The sequence below is a fragment of the Theropithecus gelada genome, chromosome 14 (genome assembly GCF_003255815.1).
Source record: "Theropithecus gelada isolate Dixy chromosome 14, Tgel_1.0, whole genome shotgun sequence".
In the NCBI taxonomy this organism is placed as follows: Eukaryota; Metazoa; Chordata; class Mammalia; order Primates; family Cercopithecidae; genus Theropithecus; species Theropithecus gelada.
This window is the reverse complement of record NC_037682.1, coordinates 120262708-120284635: the sequence shown is the minus strand read 5'-3', so window position 1 is coordinate 120284635 and position 21928 is coordinate 120262708. Positions and strand designations below refer to the sequence as shown.

General features: G+C 37.2%; 1 protein-coding gene across 1 annotated transcript in view; it reads left to right on the top strand.

Moving 5' to 3' along the window:
- Positions 1 to 21928, top strand: part of ARHGAP32 (Rho GTPase activating protein 32) — a 226583-nt gene that overhangs the window by 119498 nt on the left and 85157 nt on the right. The window contains exon 10 of the mRNA XM_025356879.1: positions 19321 to 19402. Coding sequence (XP_025212664.1) covers positions 19321 to 19402 — 82 coding nt within the window. The remainder of the gene's footprint in view (positions 1 to 19320; positions 19403 to 21928) is intronic.

Below are 21928 nucleotides of genomic sequence, written 5' to 3'. Positions count from 1 at the left end.
TTTAATTCTCTGTGTCTCAGTTTCCTCATTTGTAAAATGGGGATTATGGGACTATTGTTTGCCTCACATGGTTATCTTGAAGATTAAATATGTGAGAATAAAAATAGAACGTACTTAGACCAGATCTGATGGATTTTTTTTTTAATCAATGTGTTGATTTTTAAATTTAAAGAATTCTGGTTTTTATTTTATAAGTTTAATTTTATCTATCGCTTTCCCTAGTATGAAAGCATCGATAGTAATTTAATTTGGTTGTTAAGACCAGAAAAACCCTATCACATTACCCTACAACTCTTCTTGTTTGTGCTTTTGGGATCCTCTTCCATCTGTGCTCTGATTTCTTAACAGTTATGAATAATAAGTGCTTTTGATTAAATATAAAACTAAATAGAAGACTACAGTTATCTTTTTCCTATTAAGGGGTCAGTTCTTCATGTCAGTGGAAATGAACAATAGACTTAAGGGTCTCAAAGATGATCAAAAGATTAATTTGGCTTTAAAATAATAGTTATGTTGTGGTCTTGATGTTACTAATAACTTTCTTCTATCTATATCTATCTCTCTCTCTCACCTTAGGGAAGTCATTTGCTTTGTTTGGACTTCAGTTTCTTCTTAAAATCAGAGGGTTTCATTTACAATCTCTCTATTCCTTCTCAACATTTAAATTCTATGATTGTCTTCCCTTTGTTTGTGTAACAAGTATTTATTGAGTACTGATTCTCTGCTACGTGTATAGCTTTATACCCCAAAGTGTTGTTGAGACTCACACAGTTAGTTTATTGCCTAAACAAACTAATTCTTTTTCAAAGTGAGTGTAAATTAACTAGTCTAAAACTAGTTAAACATTAGTTTATTGCCAAAACAAGTTATTGAAAACAAAAATGAAATTTCTAACTTCAAAGACTGATTTGTAACTGATAATGAAAACTCTTTCCTATAGGAATGCTGTTTTTCATCTTGATTGGTCTTAGAAAGGCAGTCGTATCTCCATGGATCATGTTGGCGTGTACCTCTGAGAAGAGGCATTGATGTGGGGGGTGCCCGTGCAGCCAGGAGCAAGTCTTTAAATGTTACTGCCAAACTTTTTTCAAAAGAAATTCAGGCTGGGGGCAGTGGCTCACACTTGTAATCCCAGCACTTTGGGAGGCCAAGGTGGGTAGATCACGAGGTCAGGAGTTCAAGACAAGCCTGGCCAACATGATGAAACCCTGTCTCTACTAAAAATACAGAAATTAGCTGGGCTTGGTGGTGCATGTCTGTAATCCCAGCTACTCGGGAGGCTGAGGCAGGAGAATCTCTTAGAACCTGGGAGGTGGAGATTACAGTGGGCCAAGATTGCGCCACTACACTCCAGCCTGGGTGACAGAGCAAGACTCCGTCTCAAAAAAAAAGGAAATCAGTATTTTAAGGCAGGAATCCACAGTTCAGCGTTCCTTGCTGTTTCTGCACAATTAGTCCGTTTCTAAGAGCACTCATGGTTAATTGCAGGGACAGGTGTGAAAGGGGAGACATGCTGAGCCTCTGTTACCTGCAAAGTATAGCTCAGTACTTTACATGCAGTGTTTTCTTTAATTTCACAAAGCTTCTAGGTAGTTACTCTCCTCCCGTTTTATGGGGAGAAAACAGTGTTCGAGATGTTTAATAAGTAGTCAGGATGCTAAGTCAGTAAGTGAAGGGAGTAAGGACTCAGATCTAAGTCTGCTTCATCTCATTGCCTGAAGAGCACTAAGCATGATTTCTGCATTCACTCTCAGATTATTAATGTTCTTCCCATCAGTTTTCTACCGTATAAAAAGGAACATCTTTCCTGCTCAACCAGCGAGCAGTATAGTGTAAAGATTAGCCAACTACGGACTGCAAAGCATGTATGATTACTGGTGGAAACATTGCTGTTACTGCGTGTTATGTTTTTATGTGATAATTAATCAATTGTATGCTGGGGAAAAGCTCTTCAGACTGTTCACGACGTCCCCTACCTTTGTTAGGTATTTTTAAATTGGAAGCATGTGCCCCTCCTGGGAGATACTCTGTTGAGAGAGGAAGACAATCATGGTAACTGTAAATCAGACGTATTTCCACATCCTGATTTTCAAGTTTAACTGAAATAATAGCTTAGTTCGGTGGTTTTTATACTTTTTATTTTAATCCAGTGGAATTATTAATCAAATAGAATCGTGCGCAGAACCTCAATGTGAGAAAAGGTAACCATGGAGCTACCCTGATTGGTTCAAGTCAGAAACGCTGGGCCTTATCCCCATGCAGCCTGCCTGACTGGCCTCCTTCAGGCCTTCTGCAGCAGCCCGAGGGGCCTTAGTAGGGGTGAAAACCATGAGTTTAGCTTACTAGCGGACCTCACTCTGTGTAGTAGATATATCAAAAGCTATTTAAAAATTTTAATTTTAAAAAGCCAGCCAACAGTCTAAAGTTTATTAGAGAAACATGTTCTTTATAAGGAGATTTTTTTGTGACGCCTTTTAGAAGGATAGTATCTGGAGTTTTTAAATTTCTCTAATGTAAATTTTGTCTGAATTCTTGGTACTTTCATATATTCTGATGTGGATGGGGGATATAATTTCAGAAGGCAAATAATCATATATATGTGATTGTATATGATATATATATAGTGTTATGTGTGTGTGTGTGAATTTTTTTTTCTGTTATTGGGCATAACAGGTGACCCACTGATACTTTTGTCAGTGGGAGCTGTTTCTAGGGTTTGTTCATTCCTTAATTGGTCTGTTAGGTACTGTGTTCATTTGCTAGGACTACCATAATAAAATACCACAGACTGGGTGACTTAAATATTAATAGCAAATATATTTTCCTACAGTTCTGGAAGCTAGAAGTTAAGGTACCAGAAGGTTTATTTTTTTTCAAAAGGCTTCTCTCCTTGGCTCGCAGATGGTCACTTTCTTGGTGTGTCCTCACATGGCCTTTCCTCTCTGTGTTTGTCTGTGTCCTAATCTCCTCTTCTTGTAAGGACATCAGTCAGATTAGATTAGGGGCCACCTCATTTAACCTAATTACCTCTTTAAAAGTTCCCATCTCTAAATATGCAGTTGATCCTTGAACAACATGTGTTTGACCTTTGTGGGTCCACTTATACACACATTTTTTTTTTAACCAAACACTATTGAAAATACAGTATTTGTGGGATGCAAAACTCTCATATTCGGAGGGCAGGCTTTTGGAATATGACGTGGGATTTGAGTTTGTGTGGATTTGGCTATATGAGGGGCTTCTGGAACCAGTCCCCCCCAGGTATGCTGAGGGATGACTGTAGTCACATCCTGAGTTCCTGGGGGTTAGGAATTCAACGTTATGAATTTTGGGGGAGAGGGGCACAATTTTTAGCCCATAATAGATGTCAACCAGTCCTGAATGGAGAAGTCGGTTGGGCCACCTTTAGGGCTGGCCTGAAGGCACCTCAGGGACTCTCTTACATAGACTTGGTGGAGAACAGGTCCCTACCTGAGCCAGGCTGGTTCCAGGCTCAGGGCAGGCAGGACATGGAGGACTAGCAGACCTCAATACTCTCCTTGGGGTCTCTCTGATAAGTAGGGAGTTCAGGGCTCACCAGAACTCCCTGGAAGGTGCAGGAGGGCTTCCTGGAGGAGGTTACACTGGAGCACAGTGTTGCATGTGTCTTCTTCCGAGAGGATGTCCGCATGACCCACTGATGCTTCTGTCAGCAGGAGCAGGTGCACAGGCCAGGCGGGGAACAGCATGCACCTCGGTCAGCCAGCTCGCCTGGCTCTGGTTACATGTGAACCTTGTAAACTGGGCTCTGGCTGCAGAACACAGAGGAGGCAGTGTCTTCCCTAGCAGTGTAAAGGAGACAAGGGCCTCGTCTTGGTGTTGGCTGTCACCAGTGGTGTTCCTAGGGATTGAGATGATTTAGTGCAGGACTCTCTCAGGAGAGAAAGGGAAGAGGAGCAAGGATGCGGACTACTGCTTCCTACGATGGAGGCCGAGTGAGCTGAGGTGTCACCCGCTTGAGCGCTGCTGCAAAGCTTTCTGAAGCTCTTTGTTGATACCCAGGCCCGGTGTGTCTGCACTTGCAGCTCTGCTCAGCTCAATGTGTTCATGGCATGTTATCTGGACTCCACTTTTCTTTTGTCAAGGTCACGTTGTGTGTGTGTGTTCTCCTTTCTGGCCGGCTGTCAGGGCATGACAAGGCACAAGTCTCTGTGCAGAGATCCTTCCTTAATATTGCTGTAAACTGGTGCTATATAGTTGCTGTACTATGATTTTAATATTATTTAAAAAATAGAGCTGGGTGTGGTTCCTCATACCTGTAATCCTAGCACTTTGGGAGGCCAAAGTGGGAAGATCGCTTGAGCCCAGGAATTTGAGACCAGCCTGGCCAACATGGTGAAACCTCATCTCTACTAAACTTATGAAACTTACCTGGGCACAGTGATGCATGTCTGTAGTCTAAGCTGCTTGGGAGGCTGAGGCAGGAGGACCCCACCTGAGCCTGGCAGGTGGAGGTTGCAGTGAGCCAAGAGCCAGACCTTGTCAAAAATAAAAATAATAATCAATAGACTTGATTTTTGTATAGTTACAGATTTGCAGAATAATTGAGCAGATAGTTCAGAGTTTCATGTAATACCCCTGCCCTCTTCCCTCCCCATACCTTCCCCTGTTATTCACATTTGCTTTACGGTACATTGAATAGAATCAGCAAAATGCTGATCTTTACCAACCATCAGCTGATTAGCTGAGTTTACCTACAGCACTGACTTAAGCAGTGTTTCTAGAAGAGTGGTCTTAAGGAGCACCAGGGCCAGAATCACACAGATAAAAATACAGTCTCAAATCATACCTTGCAACTGTTGAAACAGTTCTGGGGCTTGCTTTTTGTTACAATTAACGACCCAATATTGAAAACTATTATTAACTAAAGTCCATTGTTTATATTAGACTTCACTTCTTGGTGTGCCTTCTCTGGGTTTTGACAAATACATAATAGCATGTGTCTACCATTATAGTTTCACGCTGAATAGTTTTTTTGGCCTAAAAATCTCCTGTGCTTCTCTTATTTATCCTTTCCTGCTGAACCCTTCACAGCCTGTGATCTTTCACTGTCATGTCTTTTCCAAAATATCTCTATTGTTAGAATCATATAGTATGTAGCCTTTTCAGACTGGCTTCTTTTACTTAGTAATACGCATCTAAGGTTCCTCTGTGTCTTTCTCTGGCTTGATAGCTTCTTTTTTAATCACTGTCTAATATTCAGTGTCATGGATGTGCCACAGTTTGTTTATATATTCAAGTATTGAAGGACCTCTTGGTTGCTTTCATGTTTTTAGCAGTTATGAATGAAACTGCTAAACATCTGTGTGCAGGTTTTTGTGTGGAACGTAAGTTTTCAAGTCTTTCGAGTAAATACCAAGGAATATCATTGCTGGATCATATGGTAAGAGTATGTTGAATTTGGTGAGAAGCCACAACACTGTCTGCCAAAGTGCCTGTATCATTTTGCATTCTTACCAGCAGTGAATGACAGTTTCTGCTGTTCCACGTCCTCACCAACATTTAATAATTACCAGTTTAAAAAAATAGCCATTCTAATAGGTCCAACAAATAAAGTTAATTTGAGGAATAGTGTTTACCAAATGTATTGAAGGGTGCTCTTCTGCTCTCTTCCTTTTGTTACCAGTATTTCTTTTTATTCTCCCTTTGCCACTGACTCTTAAACTTGAATGTTTAAAGGAGGCTATGTTTAAACATCAAATCCCAGGACCTAAGCTCCTAAATGTTGTTTCAGTAGTTGTGGGGTAGGATACAGGACTATTTTTGTCCATGTGTGCTGCAGGTAAATTCTGCCAGTCACCTGCATTTTGCCAAGTTCTATTCCAAGTATTATACTAGCTCAGACCATAATTTAGCCGTGGGAACAGAAGGATAAGTTCATCCATGTGTTTAAATTATACTGTGACTCTCTTTCTTTTCTTAAACTTCTGGGAGTAGGAAGTGTGAAATTATATTAACTACAGTAATTTGAAATTCTGATCTCTGTGTTTTTTATTTGTCACCTAAGGAGTATATTGAATCTCTCCTCTTTGTTTTCTGAGGTGTTTCATCATATACTTCAGAAAGTAAAAGTAAAAACTCTTCCCGTTTTTCTTTGTTTTTAAACTAACTGGCATTATTATTAGATTTGTGTTCTTGTCTGTAAATGATTGTTAGAAATGTGAGGTGATGCCTCAGAGAGCCCTTTTTTTCTGGGTAAAGGCATTACACAAATACAACATGTTATCATATTTTAGGATTGTTTTGTGCAGTGTCTCTTAGAGTTTTATCTAGGAGCCACTGGTATCTGAATGACCTGAGAAATGTGATAAAAATGGATATTGATCATCAGAATCTTAGGGGATGGGGTCAGGAGTCTGAATTTTAACAAGTTTTTCAGATGATTATTATGCACAGAACATGAGAACTGCTGATCTTGGCTCCCATTGTTTATCTTGTGTGCAGATAAAGGGAGCAATCAAACACAGTTTAGAAACTGTGTTTTGTTTCTCCCTCCCCTCAGAAAATCTTCTGTAAAGCACGTCTGGGACACAGTTAATCTAATGGCCAGAATCTCATTTAGAGAGCAACGGAATTTTATATACCTACCCCATGTTCTCTTCGTTTTCCATTAGATGATCAAGGATCACCTATTTTGTTTTTCATAGTTATCCCCAAATATTGTGAGTTTTTGTGCACAAATATCAGAGAAGCAATTCTTGGACAACACAGTTTTTTTACCTCAAGAGTATAATGTGGCTCCAAGTAACTTAGTTTTAGAGAAATCATCTTTATTTCACAGGGCAGATATTCAGAAACCTTGTCTTGTATAGTAGTTTAATGGATTTGCTTATATCTCTGCTTGTTTATGTAAAAACCATCATATTCATGTAATACCCTAGAATCCAAAGCTGCATCTTTTCATTACTCAAAATCAAATAGAGCAAAATGTTTACTCTCCAGTTAAGTAATGGGAAATCATATTATACTGTAAATTTTCATCTGTAATGTGACATAATTTCAGAAGAAGGGGAATTATGTGATAATGCAAATGAAAGAAATTGCTAACATTTATTTAGTACTTAGGTGTGCTTTTCGAAGTGCTTACCACTAACCTTTAATTCCACAACTTTGTGAAGGTACTATAATGATCTCATTTTAGATGAAGAGACTAAAGCACAAAGGGTTAAACAACTAGCCCTTTGTCATTACACTGTATATTGCAGAGTTTCTATTGAAGCCTATACATTTTAGGCAAAGAACAGATCATGGTAATAATTTAATGAATAATAGTGGCTCCGCTTGTTTACTTGTATGAATCATAGATTTTTGTACAGTGGAAGATGATAGTGGACCATCTGGTTCCAAACTGTCATTTTAAAATGGTAGAAATCTGGAGACAAAGAAATTTAGATAAATTTTTCTGTTTCACAAAGACAGTAAGTACATGGTATAGCCAGGACCAGAATACAAGCATGATGACTTTTAATTTTGCATTTCTTTTCCTTTTGGAACGTAGAAATATATACATTTTCTTAATTTATGTTTTATTTGTTGCTACTTTTTCTTTTTAGTGCCATTAGATACTATTGATGTTGGAGGTAAATTTCCTGCTTGATAGCTTTTTGTTAATTTATAGCATCAGAATATGTCTTACCAACTGATGCTTAAATACTCAATTTTATAGAAATTCTTGACAAAATGGCTATGGCAGTAGTTCTTAATCTTATTAAACCCTACACCCTCTCTTTATGACAAGTATTTTCTAAAATCGTTTCTTGTCATTCTAAAATGGAATGTACAAATTATATAACTACCTCCATTAATGTACACTTTCAAAAAAGCCAGCATAAATTTTCAGATATAAAGGAGAAATAAAAGGAAAGCCATTTATGTATTTAAAATACACAGTATGTTTTTAAATATAAATACTTGGTACAACTATGAGAAGACCTCGTTATCCTAAATGTAGTCCACAGACTCGCAGCATTCACTTCAGTCAGAAAATATGTAAAACCCATGTATAATAGTACTAAAAACAGGAAATACTTAGGACTGTATCTGAAAAAAAGGATGTGAAAGAGCTATATACTGAAAACTACAGAACATTGCTCAGAGACATTAAAGAAGATCCAGATGAATGGAGAGAGATACTGCATTTATGGGTTGGAAGACTATATATTTTTCAAGATGACATTTCTTCCCAAATTGATCTAAATCAAAATCCCAGGCAGGCACTTGTGTAGAAATATACAAGCAAATTAAACAATTCAAATGGAAATGCAAAGGACCTAGAATATAATAGCCAAAACAAATTTGAAAAAGAACAGAGTTGGAGAACTAACACTAACTGAAGATTTACTACAAAGCTACAGTTTCAAGAGAGTGTGGTATTGGTGGAAAGATAGATAAGTAGATCAGTGGGAAAGAATAAACAGTCCTGAAATACATACATACAGTTGTACCCATGGGCAGCTGACTTTCAGTGAAGTTCAAAAGGCAATTCAGTGAAGAGATATAGTCTGGTTTACAAGTGACAGTGGAACACTTGGATATCCATATGTCTCCAACATAAACTTTATTTCTTTTACCATCTACAAGAATTAACTCAAAATGGATAATATACCCAGATGTTTATGAAGTATAAACTATACAACTTCAAGAAGAAAACATAGGAGAAAACTCTTGTGGCTTTGGATTAGGCGAAGATGTCTCTCTGTCTCTCTCTCTCTCTTTTTTTTTTTTTTTTTTGAGAGAGAATCTTGCTCTGTGACCAGGCTGGAATGCAATGGCCCAATCTCTGCTCACTGCAACCTTCGCCTCCTGGGCTCAAGAGATTCTCCCACTTCAGCTTCCCAAGTGGTTGGGACTATAGGCGCAGGCAACCACAGCCAGCTAATTTTTGTATTTTTAGTAGAGACAGGGTTTCACCATGTTAGCCAGGATGATCTCCTGACCTTGTGATCTGCCCACCTCGGCCTCCCAGAGTGCTGGGATTACAGGCGTGAGCCACCGCACCTGGCCCATATACCTAAATGTTTATAAAGTGTAAACTATACAACTTCAAGAAGAAAACATAGGAGAAAACTTTTGTGGCTTTGGATTAGGCAAATATTTCTTAAATGTGACATCAGAAGAACAATTCATAAAAATAATTTAATTTCATCAAAATTTAAAACTTCTGCTCTTAAATTTGCAAGAAAAAAAAACAGCCCCATCAAAAAGTGGGCAAAGGATATGAACAGACACTTCGCAAAAGAAGACGTTTATGCGGCCAGCAAACATGAGAAAAAGCTCATCATCACTGGTCATTAGAGAAATGCAAATCAAAACTACAATGAGATACCATCCCATACCAGTTAGAATGGCAATTATTAAAAAGTTTGGAGACAACAGATGCTGGAGAGGATGTGGAGGAATAGGAATGCTTTTACACTGTTGGTGGAGTGTAAATTAGTTCAACCATTGTGGAAGACAGTGTGGCAATTCCTCAAGGATCTAGAACCAGAAATACCATTTGACCCAGCAATCCTATTACTGGGTATATACCCAAAGGATTATAAATGATGCTACTATAAAGACACATGCACATGTATGTTTATTGCAGCACTGTTCACAATAACAAAGACTTGGAACCAACCCAAATGTCCATCAATGATAGACTGAATAAAGAAAATGTGGCACATATACACCATGGAATACTATACAGCCATAAAAAAAGGATGAGTTCATGTCTTTTGCAGGGACATGGATGACACTGGAAACCATCCTTCTCAGCAAGCTAACACAGGAACAGAAAACCAAACACCTTGTGTTCTCACTCATAAGTAGGAGTTGAACAATGAGAACACACGGACACAGGGAGGGGAACATCACATATGGGCCTGTTGAGGGGTGGGGGACTGGGAAACAGATAGCATCAGGAGAAATACCTAATATAGATGACTAGTTGATGTGTGCAGCAAACTACCATGGCACATGTATACCTATGTAACACACATGCACGTTCTGCACATATATCCCAGAACTTAAAGTATAATAAAAAAATTAATTTTTTTAAAAAAGGCTGCTCTTTGAAAGACATATTTACTAGTACAAAAAGACGTATCACAGACTGGGAGAAAATATTTGCAGTGATTATATCTGATAAAGGACTTGTATCAGGACATACAAAGAACTCTTACTGGGCAAGCTCAGTAGCATGTGCCTGTAGTCCCAGCTACTTGGGAGGCTGAGGCAGGAGGATTGCTTGAACCCATGAATTTGAGGCCAGCCTGGGCAACGTATTGAGATGCTATTTTTTAAAAAACAAAAACTCTCAAAATTAGAGAAGAAAACAATTCAATTTAAAAAATAGGCAAAGATTGGAGCAGATATCACCAAAAGGATATATGAATGCAAATTAATACATAAATAGATATCCAGCATCAATAGTCATTAGAGAAATATAAGTTAAAACAACAATGAGGTATTGCTTCATACTTATTAAAATTGCAAGGATGTGGAGAAATTGGGATTCTCATACAGTGCTGGTGGGAATGTAAGATGCCACAACTAATTTGAAAACAGTTTAGCAGTTTCTCAAGTTAAACACTCAGTAAGTCATCACTTAATGTTGTCAGTTGGTTCTTGGAAACTGCAGCGTTAAGCAAAATGACATACTGTCTAATGAAACCAATTTTATCATAGGTTAATTGATATAAATGAGAATTAAGTTCCCACAGCACAGAGTAAGTCAGTTCACAGTTTCCAAGAACCTGTCCATGATGTTAAGGGAGGAATTACTGTACACTTACTACATGATCTAACTGTTTAGAGAGAAAAAAGCCTGTGCCCATATAGAAACTCATACGTGAATGTTCATAGCATCTTTATATGTAATAGTTTAAAACTGGAAACAACCCTAATATCTGTCAGCAGCAGATTGACAAGTGGTGGTGTCCATACAATAGAATATTACTTAGCAGTGAAAGGAATAGACAGTTGATCAATACAGCAACATGGGTGATCCTCAAAAATATGCTGCATGAAAGAAGGCAGACAGAAAAAAGAGTATATTATATAAGACTTCACTTATGTAAAATTATAGAAAATGGAAATTAATATATAGTGATAAAAAGTAGATGAGTAGTTGCCTGAGGAGCAGGGATGGGAAGGTAGGGGGAAGGAAGGATTACAAAGAGACACAAGGAAACTTTTGGAGTTGATGAATATATTATAATCTTGATTGTGGTAATAGTTTCATGGGTGTTTTATCAAAATGTGCATTTTAAATATGTGCAGTTTACTTTGGGTTAACTACACCTCAGTTAAGGTGGAAAGAAAAACTGCAGGAGCATTCTTGACTTCATGGTGTTCATGCATCCAATCCAGTTGATCATATCTGTCTCTTCTACCTCTGTGTTGTTTACATTCGTGTACTCTCCTTGCTTCCTCATGCTGTTGTCATGCACTGCAGGTTTCATTCTCTTTCCTAGCCTATTTTTGCAAATTCCTAAAGTGCTTTACTGCTTCTTTCTTCCTCCCTTCCTTACACCTTGAAAGGTATACAGTGCTAATACTTTTCCTTTTAGAACATGCCTATTCCTGTGCTTTTTCTGCTCAGAATTTGTCACTTTTATTTCCTACAGAAGGAACTTAAAACTCCTTGTCACGATATACAAGATCATCCAGGATCTCCGAGTTTATTCTTATTTACCAGTTTTACTTTGCACTGCTCTATTTTAGAAACTGGATGTTCCGCCACATGTAACTATTATTTCCCCCCTTAGTACACAAGTTGCTCTTTTCTGCCCTTGTGTCTTTTTATCTATGTGTCTTTCCACTTACAATGCCTACTCTATCCTTTCTTACTCCTTCCAGGGCTGAAAGGTATTACAAATTAATTAAAACTTTAAAGCAGCTGTAATCTAGTTTGTCTTATTTGATATTGTATTATGGCAACTGGGAAAAGAAATTTAATCGCCCCAGCTACTTGCTGTACAATAAACAATTATGTTCAATACTCAATATTATGCTTAATATTATCATTCCACTGTTCCTCCCAGTTTTCGCCCATCAATTACTTCCTGCCTTCACTATCCTCCTTTTCCATTGCAGATTCTAGAGCCATGATTACATTCACCTATCACAAATATATTCTTAAACCCTTCACCCTTTCATTCTTCTCTTTTATCACTAGTGGTCTCTGTTTGGCTTAATGAAAAAAAAAAACAACTTTACTACTCCTTACTTAAACTGTCATTAGTATCCGATTTTCTTTTTCCCGACACTTTTCTCTTAACTGACTTGACACAGTCTCCTTTACCAGGACACCCTGCTCTACTGGACCTCTGACGTTTGGAGTTGGACTGCCTTCTTATTCTACGCTTTTTGTCCTTTGCTATCTTACTTTCTCAACTTTAAAAACCATATTTATGCCCAGCTCTCAGATTTATACCCTGATCTTTAGCTGTGTTTTTGACTCTCAAACCTGCATATCCGGCTGCAAGAGTAATTTTTTATTTACATGGAAATTAGGGAGTTGACATTGAAGGAGACAGTATAAACGAGGCAAAGAAACCAGAAGCAATGTTGTGCTTTTGGGGACATACAAGGAGAGTGGGAGGTGGGGGGATTGGTAGGAATATCTCAAAGAGCCCAATGCAAGAATTACTAGGCAATAAGTAAATGGAACCAGAACTAAAAAGAAAGGACCTGAGGAACTTATTTCCGGTTTTTGCTTCCTTTGGTGTGTAGCAATTGTTATTTCTTTGTCTCTTCTCTTCTTTGTTTGGAAAAATATTTCCTAATTCTGACAATTCAATGGAGATAATTAAAGATTGGGAACTAGTTCCAAAATTATAGCAGACAAACTAATTGACTCATTGACTTACCGTACGTCTATTTGATCACCTGTGCTGGGATGGTGTTAGCAGGCCGTGGGAGTCAGACTGGGCAGAGACTGTAAAGAAGATTAGGTTCTTTAAGCATGTTTCGGGAGTGGGGAGAAAATAATTAGCATTTCTAGACAATAGACTATGAATTTTTATTGGTTCAAATCTCCTTAGTGATGTGATTTTTTTTTTCTGCAGCAGTACACAGACATGCAAATATGGTACTGTATTGATTTAGTTGTGGTGATTTGCTGAATTGGTTTGGCAGGAAGTTAATATTGCAAGGAAATTAAGGGTACTGATTTAAAACAAATGCGTAATCACAGGATCCATATTGGATAGCAAACAAACAAAACAAAAAACCTGGAATTGGGGAGATAAGTACCTTAGGGGGGAAATATGAAAGGGATGGGATGTCTCTGTTTGAACTTTTGTTGTTATAGAATATCAACACTAGAGACCTGAGAGGATAGGAAGTTGTAGTCAGAAAATGAAAAACTGGAGTTTTAACACTCTGAAGCCAAATAATTCCAATTGAAAAATCTGTGGTATATTTTTAGGAGTGAGCAGTGCTTCTACCAAGTTTAATTTAAAAAAGTTTGGCTATGCCAACAGTGCTAAAGTTTCACTAGCCATAAATTAAATAAATAAACCAATAGCAGAGAGTTTTTTTTTTTTTTTTTTAAGTCAGCAATAAGCACATGATTGTTATGTTGAATTCCTTTTTAGGTTTTTGTTGATTGCTTCAAAGAGACTATAGTTAGGATTAGGTTCTGTTGTTAATTCTACTGTTTCCAAAGCTCCAGGCTTATTTTATTGCAGTAGTTTCTTTTCTCATATTCCCTTTAAGTTACACCAAAGTATTTTTCAGGACACACACTCACTTTTGAAGCCAAACCAGGTTTTCTTTTTAGTTTGAGTATCCCCCAAGGTAGAAGGAGATCAGAAAAACCAGATTACAGTTCGTTCCCTTTACATCTCTCCTGGTTCTCCTAGAGTCAGAGGGTGAGCCATATGCTTGCTAAGCCACCAGAAACTGATTTACCAGGAGCTGTTAGAGGTGGACAGGCGCAGGACGAAGTGTATGGATATACATCAGTGGTCAGCTGGAGCCAACTGTGAAATTTTGTAGGACAGTTGTTAAAAACAGCCATTATTAAAAATTAAGATATGTACATTTACAATGAAATGAATTTTATTAAAAACAAAGGTAATAATCAAATATTTTTGTAATTATTTTACCGTTTATGCTCTTGAAGACCTTTCCAGCTACTCTCTCTATATGCTATCAATACTGTATAACTGAGTGCTCTTTTGCTTCTCTTTCCAATTTTGTGTTCAGTTGTATCAAGTTGGTAGCTTGAAACCAGCCATGATGGGAGTATTTATACTGTGAACACTGGAAAACACTGGAAATCAAGGCCTTTCCTCCATGGAGAGCTAGTTGTTAAACATTTATCAGCACACCATGGGATATACTAGCATGTCTGGTGGCTTTTCACTTTATCTCAAAGACTTGAGTGAAAACTGTCAACAGGAAGGTCTCTTCTTTTCAAGACCATTCCTAACCTCTTCCAGCCTTGTCTCTACATTGTTCTTTTCCTTCTATTACTATGTTTTTATTACCTACTTCTTTACCATCATGGGCCCTCAATGCTGGCTTTTTCTCCATCTTCCATTCTGTTCCTAGAGTTGAGTCTCATTTTGACCCCTGCCAATATACCCAATTCTGCTCTCCCTTTCCAGCCGTGTACATTAAAGCTTTAGAAATTGCCACAGCTGCAGAAAGAATAATATACAAAACAAGATGACATAGTTAATGGATCATATTTCCAGAGTTCCAGTCACTTTTTACCGTTTGACATTTTATCAAAGTGGTTACTATTTGGTGAAATCTTAGGTGAAGTATTCATCAGAAAAGTGTAAATGTTCATTAACTATACTTTTAAGGTTAGTTCCATTCTCGTGTGTAGTATTTTCAACAGAACACCATTTTTTAAGATGAAAATTTTGTGATGGTAAAATAGAATCTGTTTTCCTTTCACAAATTCATAAAACTGACTCTTTTAAAGCCTTCTTGATGGTTAGGAGTGATTTTGGCTTCAAGAAACAAAAAACTGAGCAGAAAAGATGGTGGATGTCTAGTGCTGAGTCAGCAGCTTAATGATTCTCTCAGCCTTTCACTTATGGTCAAGTGAAGACCACTACAGATCTAGTCATGACACCTGTGCTCACATGCTCACGGTACAGCGGAGGAGACAGGATGGTAGCAGAGCTGTGTTTACATGTGTCGTGGCTTCACCTGAATATAGGGAGTCTGAGAAACTGTATAGTTTAGCTAGTAGTGATATTACACTTATGATAAAGTAAAACAAGAGGGCAGGGATTGGAGTTAGGTATTAGGTGAGCCTACTGTAGATCTACCTCTATATAGTATGCAGTAGCATTTCCCTGTATACCTAAACCTAATTCATTGTGATGAATTTAAAAGGTGAAAATGTAACTAATGTATGTGATATAGTTCCCTGAGAAGTACATTAAGCTTTCTTTGTTCAGTCTTTGTGAGGAAGTGATGGAAAACTTTTTTTTTTTTTTTTTTTGGCCAAAAGATATTTGAACTTAGAAACTAGGCTAGTTACTTTCACATAAACTCTTGAGGTGTAGGTAGTGTTATCCCTAACGTTACAAATTAGGAATCTAAGAGATGTTAAGCAGTTCGCTCTACATCACAGAACCTAGTGAATGGGTGAGTCAAGTTTAGAATCTGGACTTTTCTCATAGGCAAGTTGCAGATGTTTATATATTGAAATGAATTAGAATGTTATAGAAAGAATGATATTTGAGAGTCAGGAAACTGAAGCAGATATACACAAAAGGTGTCATTATGTGTAATATCCATTTGATGGAGGAGCTAGAGCCTTCTAGCGGTTCTGGTAGCCAAATACTGGGATAATAATAGCATTTTACTTATACATTAACCCATTTATGCCTAGTGTTTCATTATTGGAACACTAAGCCTGTGGGAGTTATTTCTATCCTACTGCTCAAGGTCATTGCCAAGGTCTGATTTTTCACAAAAAAATTTTGCAACCTCCACCATAAATGGGTTAAAGCTTTAGAAATTGCCACAGCGGCAGGAAGAATAATATATGAAACAGGCTGCCGTGTTTAATAGATCATGTTGTTACTAGACCATCAGTTAACAAACCAATGCATTTTACTCTATGCATTTTATTTATACTAATCCACTTAATTCTCATCACAACCCTTATGGAGATAGGCATTGTTATTACCATGTTTATACAAAGAGACTAAAACACAAGGAGGCTAAGTTACAGACCTAATCTAGTAAGTGGCAGACTTAAGATTGAACCCAGATACTTTTTTTTGTAGTCATGTGTTAGCCACTTTAATATAAAACGTGATGAAAACTCAATTACAAGAGTTGAAAAGGGCATAGAAAAACCAATGAGTGTCCACTTTATTACAAGTTTTAAAATCTGAGACTCGTTTAAAAAAAAAAAAAACAAAAAAAAACTTACGTGTTAATTTCAGCTGAGGGTTAATTTTTTTTCACGAACTAAAAATTACTGTATGGGAAGATCAGTGTAGCAAACAGTACAGTTTACGAACCTAAGCCACTAACTTATTGTTAGTAATCATGGTAAGAAACATAGCCAAAGACCAGCTGATGCCTCAGTTAAGTTTGAAAGAAGCTCTGCCTAAAAAATATGCAGGCGATTCTCCTTCAAGAAATTTGCATAGAGGCCAGATGTGGTGGCTCTTGCCTGTAATCCCAGCACTTTGGGAGGCTGAGGTGAGTGGATCACCTGAGGTTGGGAGTTCGCGACCAGCCTGACCAACATAGAGAAACCCTGTCTCTACTAAAAATACAAAAAATTAGCCAGGCATGGTGGTGCATACCTATAATCCCAGCTATTTGGGAGGCTGAGGCAGGAGAATCACTTGAACCTGGGAGGCAGAGGTTACAGTGAGCCGAGGTTGTGCCGTTGCACTCTAGCTTGGGCAACAAGAACAAAACTCCATCGCAAAAAAAAGAAAAGAATTTCATAGAAATAGAAAATGTTAGAGCCTTTACCACAAGTGAAATTGCAAAGCCTGAACGTATTCAACTCAATCCAGAGAGCACCAGACATTAAATTGGGACCAAGGTAGAATTGAACGTTTAATTTCCAGCCCTGCGGCTTGGAGAGCACTGTCATTTCAGACGTGAAAGCCAGCTGCAGGTGAGCTCTTTTAGAAACACGAACTTTATACTCCATACATTCTGAAGCAAGGCAGATATTTCTACATTGTTTGAATTTCAGAAGGGTACCTCCAGGCATCAGGGTCTCTTTCAGAGTCACTCTTGAAATAGTTACATCTTCCCAGCCTTGGGAACCACCTTTTTGCAGTTCTCTAGCCTTTGCATGCACTGAAGCACACCACTTTGTGGAATGACTTTTAACATTAAATCCATCATGGCTTAAGTTCATGAAGCAGCTATTTCCAGGGCACCTCCCATCTCCTCGGCATGAGCAGTTTCCCAGTTACTGCTTCATCCCCCCAACCCCTCTTCATGAGAGTCTCCAGAGCTCATAGCATCAAGGTCTCCATTGCTGGGACTCAAACCAGAGACTACATCTGGAAGCTCCACTTCTCCAGCTCTCTCTGCTGGAGACCAAAGTGACAGTTTGTTGCAAAGACTTGTAAAAACAGAGATTATTTACAAATGCATTTTTGTATACATTTGTTTAATTTAGAACCTGGGGCTTTTGTAATCATTTTCCAAACCCTTTTATGAAGGGTGGAACACTTACATGAGGCTACATTGGTAACCATGCCCCATATCCCTTCTCATAACTGACTTGTGTAAGAAAAACAATGAAGATTTTTTTAAAGTTGACTCCTACCTGGTTCTAATCAGTCTTGGAGGAATTTCTACTCATTTAATAAAATAGGGAGTTGAGTAGAATATATTAAAGAATTTCACCAATAAAACAAATACCTAAAGCATCATTTTGGAAGGCAGTGCGTAGGAATCCCAAAATCACATCTTGTGAACAAAACTGATAATCTGATAATGATACCTCATCTCTACAAAAAATAAACAAAATTAGCCAGGTGAGCTGGTGCATGCCCAGAGTCCCAGCTACTCAGGAGGCTGAGGTGCAAGAATTGCTTGAGCCTGGGAGATTGAGGCTGCAGTGAGCCTAGATTGTGTCACTACTTCAGCCTGGGTGACAGAATGAGACCCTGTCTCAAAAACAAACAAAAGAAACTGATAATCTGTTAATAACCCTTTTCAGCTCATGATAACCGGTTTATATCTTCATAATTTTAAGAACTACCATAGGATATGGATCTAGAAATTGAAATAAGAATGTAGCAAATGAGTATGTGAAAATAATTTCACACAGATGGAAATTATACAGCTCGGAACTTGATGATGAATCATATTCTTGGAAAACTATTCCATTCTTCCCCAGAGTCTGTCAACAGAGGGATATACAAAGTGATGTAGTTTTCATATTTCAGCTTTAACATCTGCTGCATGGCAGCCCATTTATATTTTTATCTAAGGAAACATCTATAAATATTGATAAAGATTTCCTTTTTGCTTTTGTTTCCAGGCTGTTTATCTTGGTATTTATCCTTTTGGCTATACAGTATCTCTAGATGATCTGGAACTCAGCATTTTCCTAATACGGCTTGTTAGAATTCCAAAAACAATGCCTGCGGCTCCGCTACTAGGTCACTGTGGTGTGTTCCTCAAAGCCAGAGTCTGTTGACACTGCTGAGATTGGCTGTTTTCTTCTTTCTTGCTTTCCCTCTTATCCATGCACTACTAGTTTTTAAAAGCATTGAATACCAAGATTTTAAATGAGATATTATTTTACACATTTATTTCAGTCATGTCTTCTTTTTTTTTTTTTTTTTTTTTTTAATGAAACCTGGGGGAGAGTGAAGAGAAAGTTCACAAAAAGTTTGAGTTGTGGCTTAGTGTTGATTTAAAAAACCCATAGAGAAGACAATAAACATAAGTTGGCAACAGATATCAACATAACTGGATTGAGATTTCAGTAAAGCGCATTATTAAATTATGACATTTGACCTACTTGCATGCATAGCTCATTATCAGACTAAATATTTTAATTCATGTAAGAAAAGATTGGGAAATTAAAAACTAAAAGGAAAAAAGCAGACTTAGATATTTGGACAAATAAAACAGATAACTCTATGTACTCATAGCAACAGATTGTTTCATTATTTGTTTGTGTAATAGGCATCATGTGTTATTTAGAGTCTTGGAATAATAGAATCATTTGGGAGGGGCTGTAGAATACATTACTGGAATTCAGTTGGCAGTGTTCACATATTGGTCTGTTTGCTGGTTTAGAATCCTTTCTTTGTTGCTTTTCATCAGGTGGGACTCTTTCCTGGACACTGTGTTGAGTTAATTAACCAAAAAGTTCCCCAGTCAGTGACCAACTCAGTGCCAAAACCAGGTGAGTACGTTTTTTTCACTAGTGTAGTTATTTTATAAACTGCTTGAAGACACAGATTTTCTGTCAGTCAAGTATTTAGCTTGTTTTGCTATTTTTGCATTTATTGACATAATACTACATTCTTAATTTTATGTGATTTTGATTTTTAAATGTATTCTTATTTCTCTGTTGATTATTTTGAAAAGGTTTACATGCATTCAAATTTTTAGGCAATTTTAAAGAGCTGTGTGCTCCATTAAGCTTTGTCATTATTGACTTTTATAGTTGCATAATAGCAGTGTAACTTATTAATGAATAAAATGATAAAAAATAGGTTTAAAGAACTAACATGGAAATTGTAGGATTAACTGGAAATTGATAAATGAAAAGTAAGTATATTTTAAAAGGGCATATGAGCATCAAAACTATTTTAAACAGCATTTCTTATTACTTATATAGTATACTTACAGTGCTACATAAATATGTAGAATATATTACAAATAAAGCATTATTGAAGGGGATAAAAATCAAGAAAATGGGAATTTTGGTATTTATTGAGGTGATTTAGTTTTGGGAAGATTCAACAGAATGCCTCGTCTGGAACTTTTTGATGATGTCAATTAAAAAAAAAATACAAAGTCTAAAACATTTTGAAGAGAAGAGGGAGTCATCCAACTTATTTTTCCTAGCTATATTACATTTCTTCTGTCCTTTCCCACCTCCCAGTAAAAGGAGAAGAAAAAATTTCTGGGCCTCAGAATTTATTTGAACTGTTTTCCTTATAGTAGTATTTTCTAGTTTTAGGACCTGTATGTAAGAGTTAAAGGGAAAAAAAAAAGTTATTCTTTGCTCTTTTGGTATTTTCTCACTTGTGCTCCCAAAGCTTACATCAAACAATCTTTGCTAATAGTATTTAAGTAAAGGGTAATAATACCTTTCAAAGCTTATTTCTTCACAGGAGACTAGGGAGTCATTGTTCCCATTTCTCTCATTGGAATTTGTTTATTTTAGACTGACTTTATTGCTCAGTAGAGGAAATGCTTCAAAACAGTGTTTTCTGCGGTTCTGCTTGAGTCAGGATTCTCAGTTCTTTTCAAAGCAATTTTATCCGTCTTGGGTAAACTTTTTTAAAAAACTCCTGAGTGGGTACTTGTTCGGTAAATCTTCGTTAGTAACTGTAGATTTCATTCTTTTTAAAAATATGGCATTATTTTAAACTTAACTTTTTGAAAACTCAGCTTTATTGAGATAAAATTCACATATCGTGCAATTTACCCTTTAAATTGTGTAACAGTGTTGTACAGCCATCACCACAGTTAATTTTAGAGCACCTTCATCACTTCATAAAGAAATCCCTTATCCATTAATAGACACTGCTCCCTGCATACTACTCCCAGCCCTAAACGACCACTTGTCTACTTTCTGTCTTTATTGATTTCCCTATTTTGGACATTTTGTATAAATGGAATAATACAGAATGTGGTCTTTCGTGATGGGCTTCTTTTACTTAGCATAGTGTTTTCAAGATACACCTGTGCAGTAGCGTGTATCAGTACTTCTGTTTTAATTCCTTCTTTTTTAATGGCTGGATAACATTTCATTATATGCATACACCACATTTTATTTGTTAATTCATTTGGAGTTGTTTCCATTTTTGGCTACTTTGAATATTCATGTACAATATTGTATGTGGATGTGTTTTGATTTCTCTTGGGTATATGTCCAGGTGTGGAATTGCTGGGTCATATGGTAACTATGTTTAACCTTTGAAGAACTGTCAGCTGCACCATTGGTGTAGCTGTACCATTTTACAGTTCCACCAGCAGTGTATGAGACTTCCAGTTGTTCCATATCCTTGTCAACACTTGTTTTTATTTGGATTTTTTTGATTATTGCCTTCTTAGTTGTGAAGTAGTATCTCACTGTGGATTTGACTTGCATTTTGCTTTTGGCTAATAATGTTTAGCCATTTTATATGTCCTTATTGGCTATGTGTTCATCTTCTTTGGAGGGTATCTATTCATATCCTTGCTTATTTTTTTTTCTTCTACCTTTTTCTTTCTTTCTTTTTTTTTTTTTTTTTCTCGAGACAGGGTCTTTCTCTGTCACCACAGACTGCAGTGCAACGTTGTGATCGTAGCTCACTGCAGCCCTCAACTCCCGACCTCAAATGATCCTTCTGACTCAGCCTCCCGAATGACTGACATTACAGGTGCACACCATTGTGCCCAGCTTATTTCTAAATTTTTTGTAGAGACAAGGTCTTGCTTTGTTGCCCAGATTGGTCTCAAACTCCTGGTTTCAAGTGATCCTCCCACCTCAACCTCTCGCTTTTGCCCAGTTTTTAATTGGGTTATTTGTGTTTTTGTTACCGAGTTGTAAATGTTGCTCATATATTCTAGATACAAATTATTTACCAGATAATAGTGATTTGCAAATATTTTCACCTGTTTTGTGGTTCATCTTTCACTTTCTTTGATAGTATCCATTGATGCATACTTTTGATGTTTCTTTTGTCATTTATGCTTTTGATTCCTTATTTAAGAA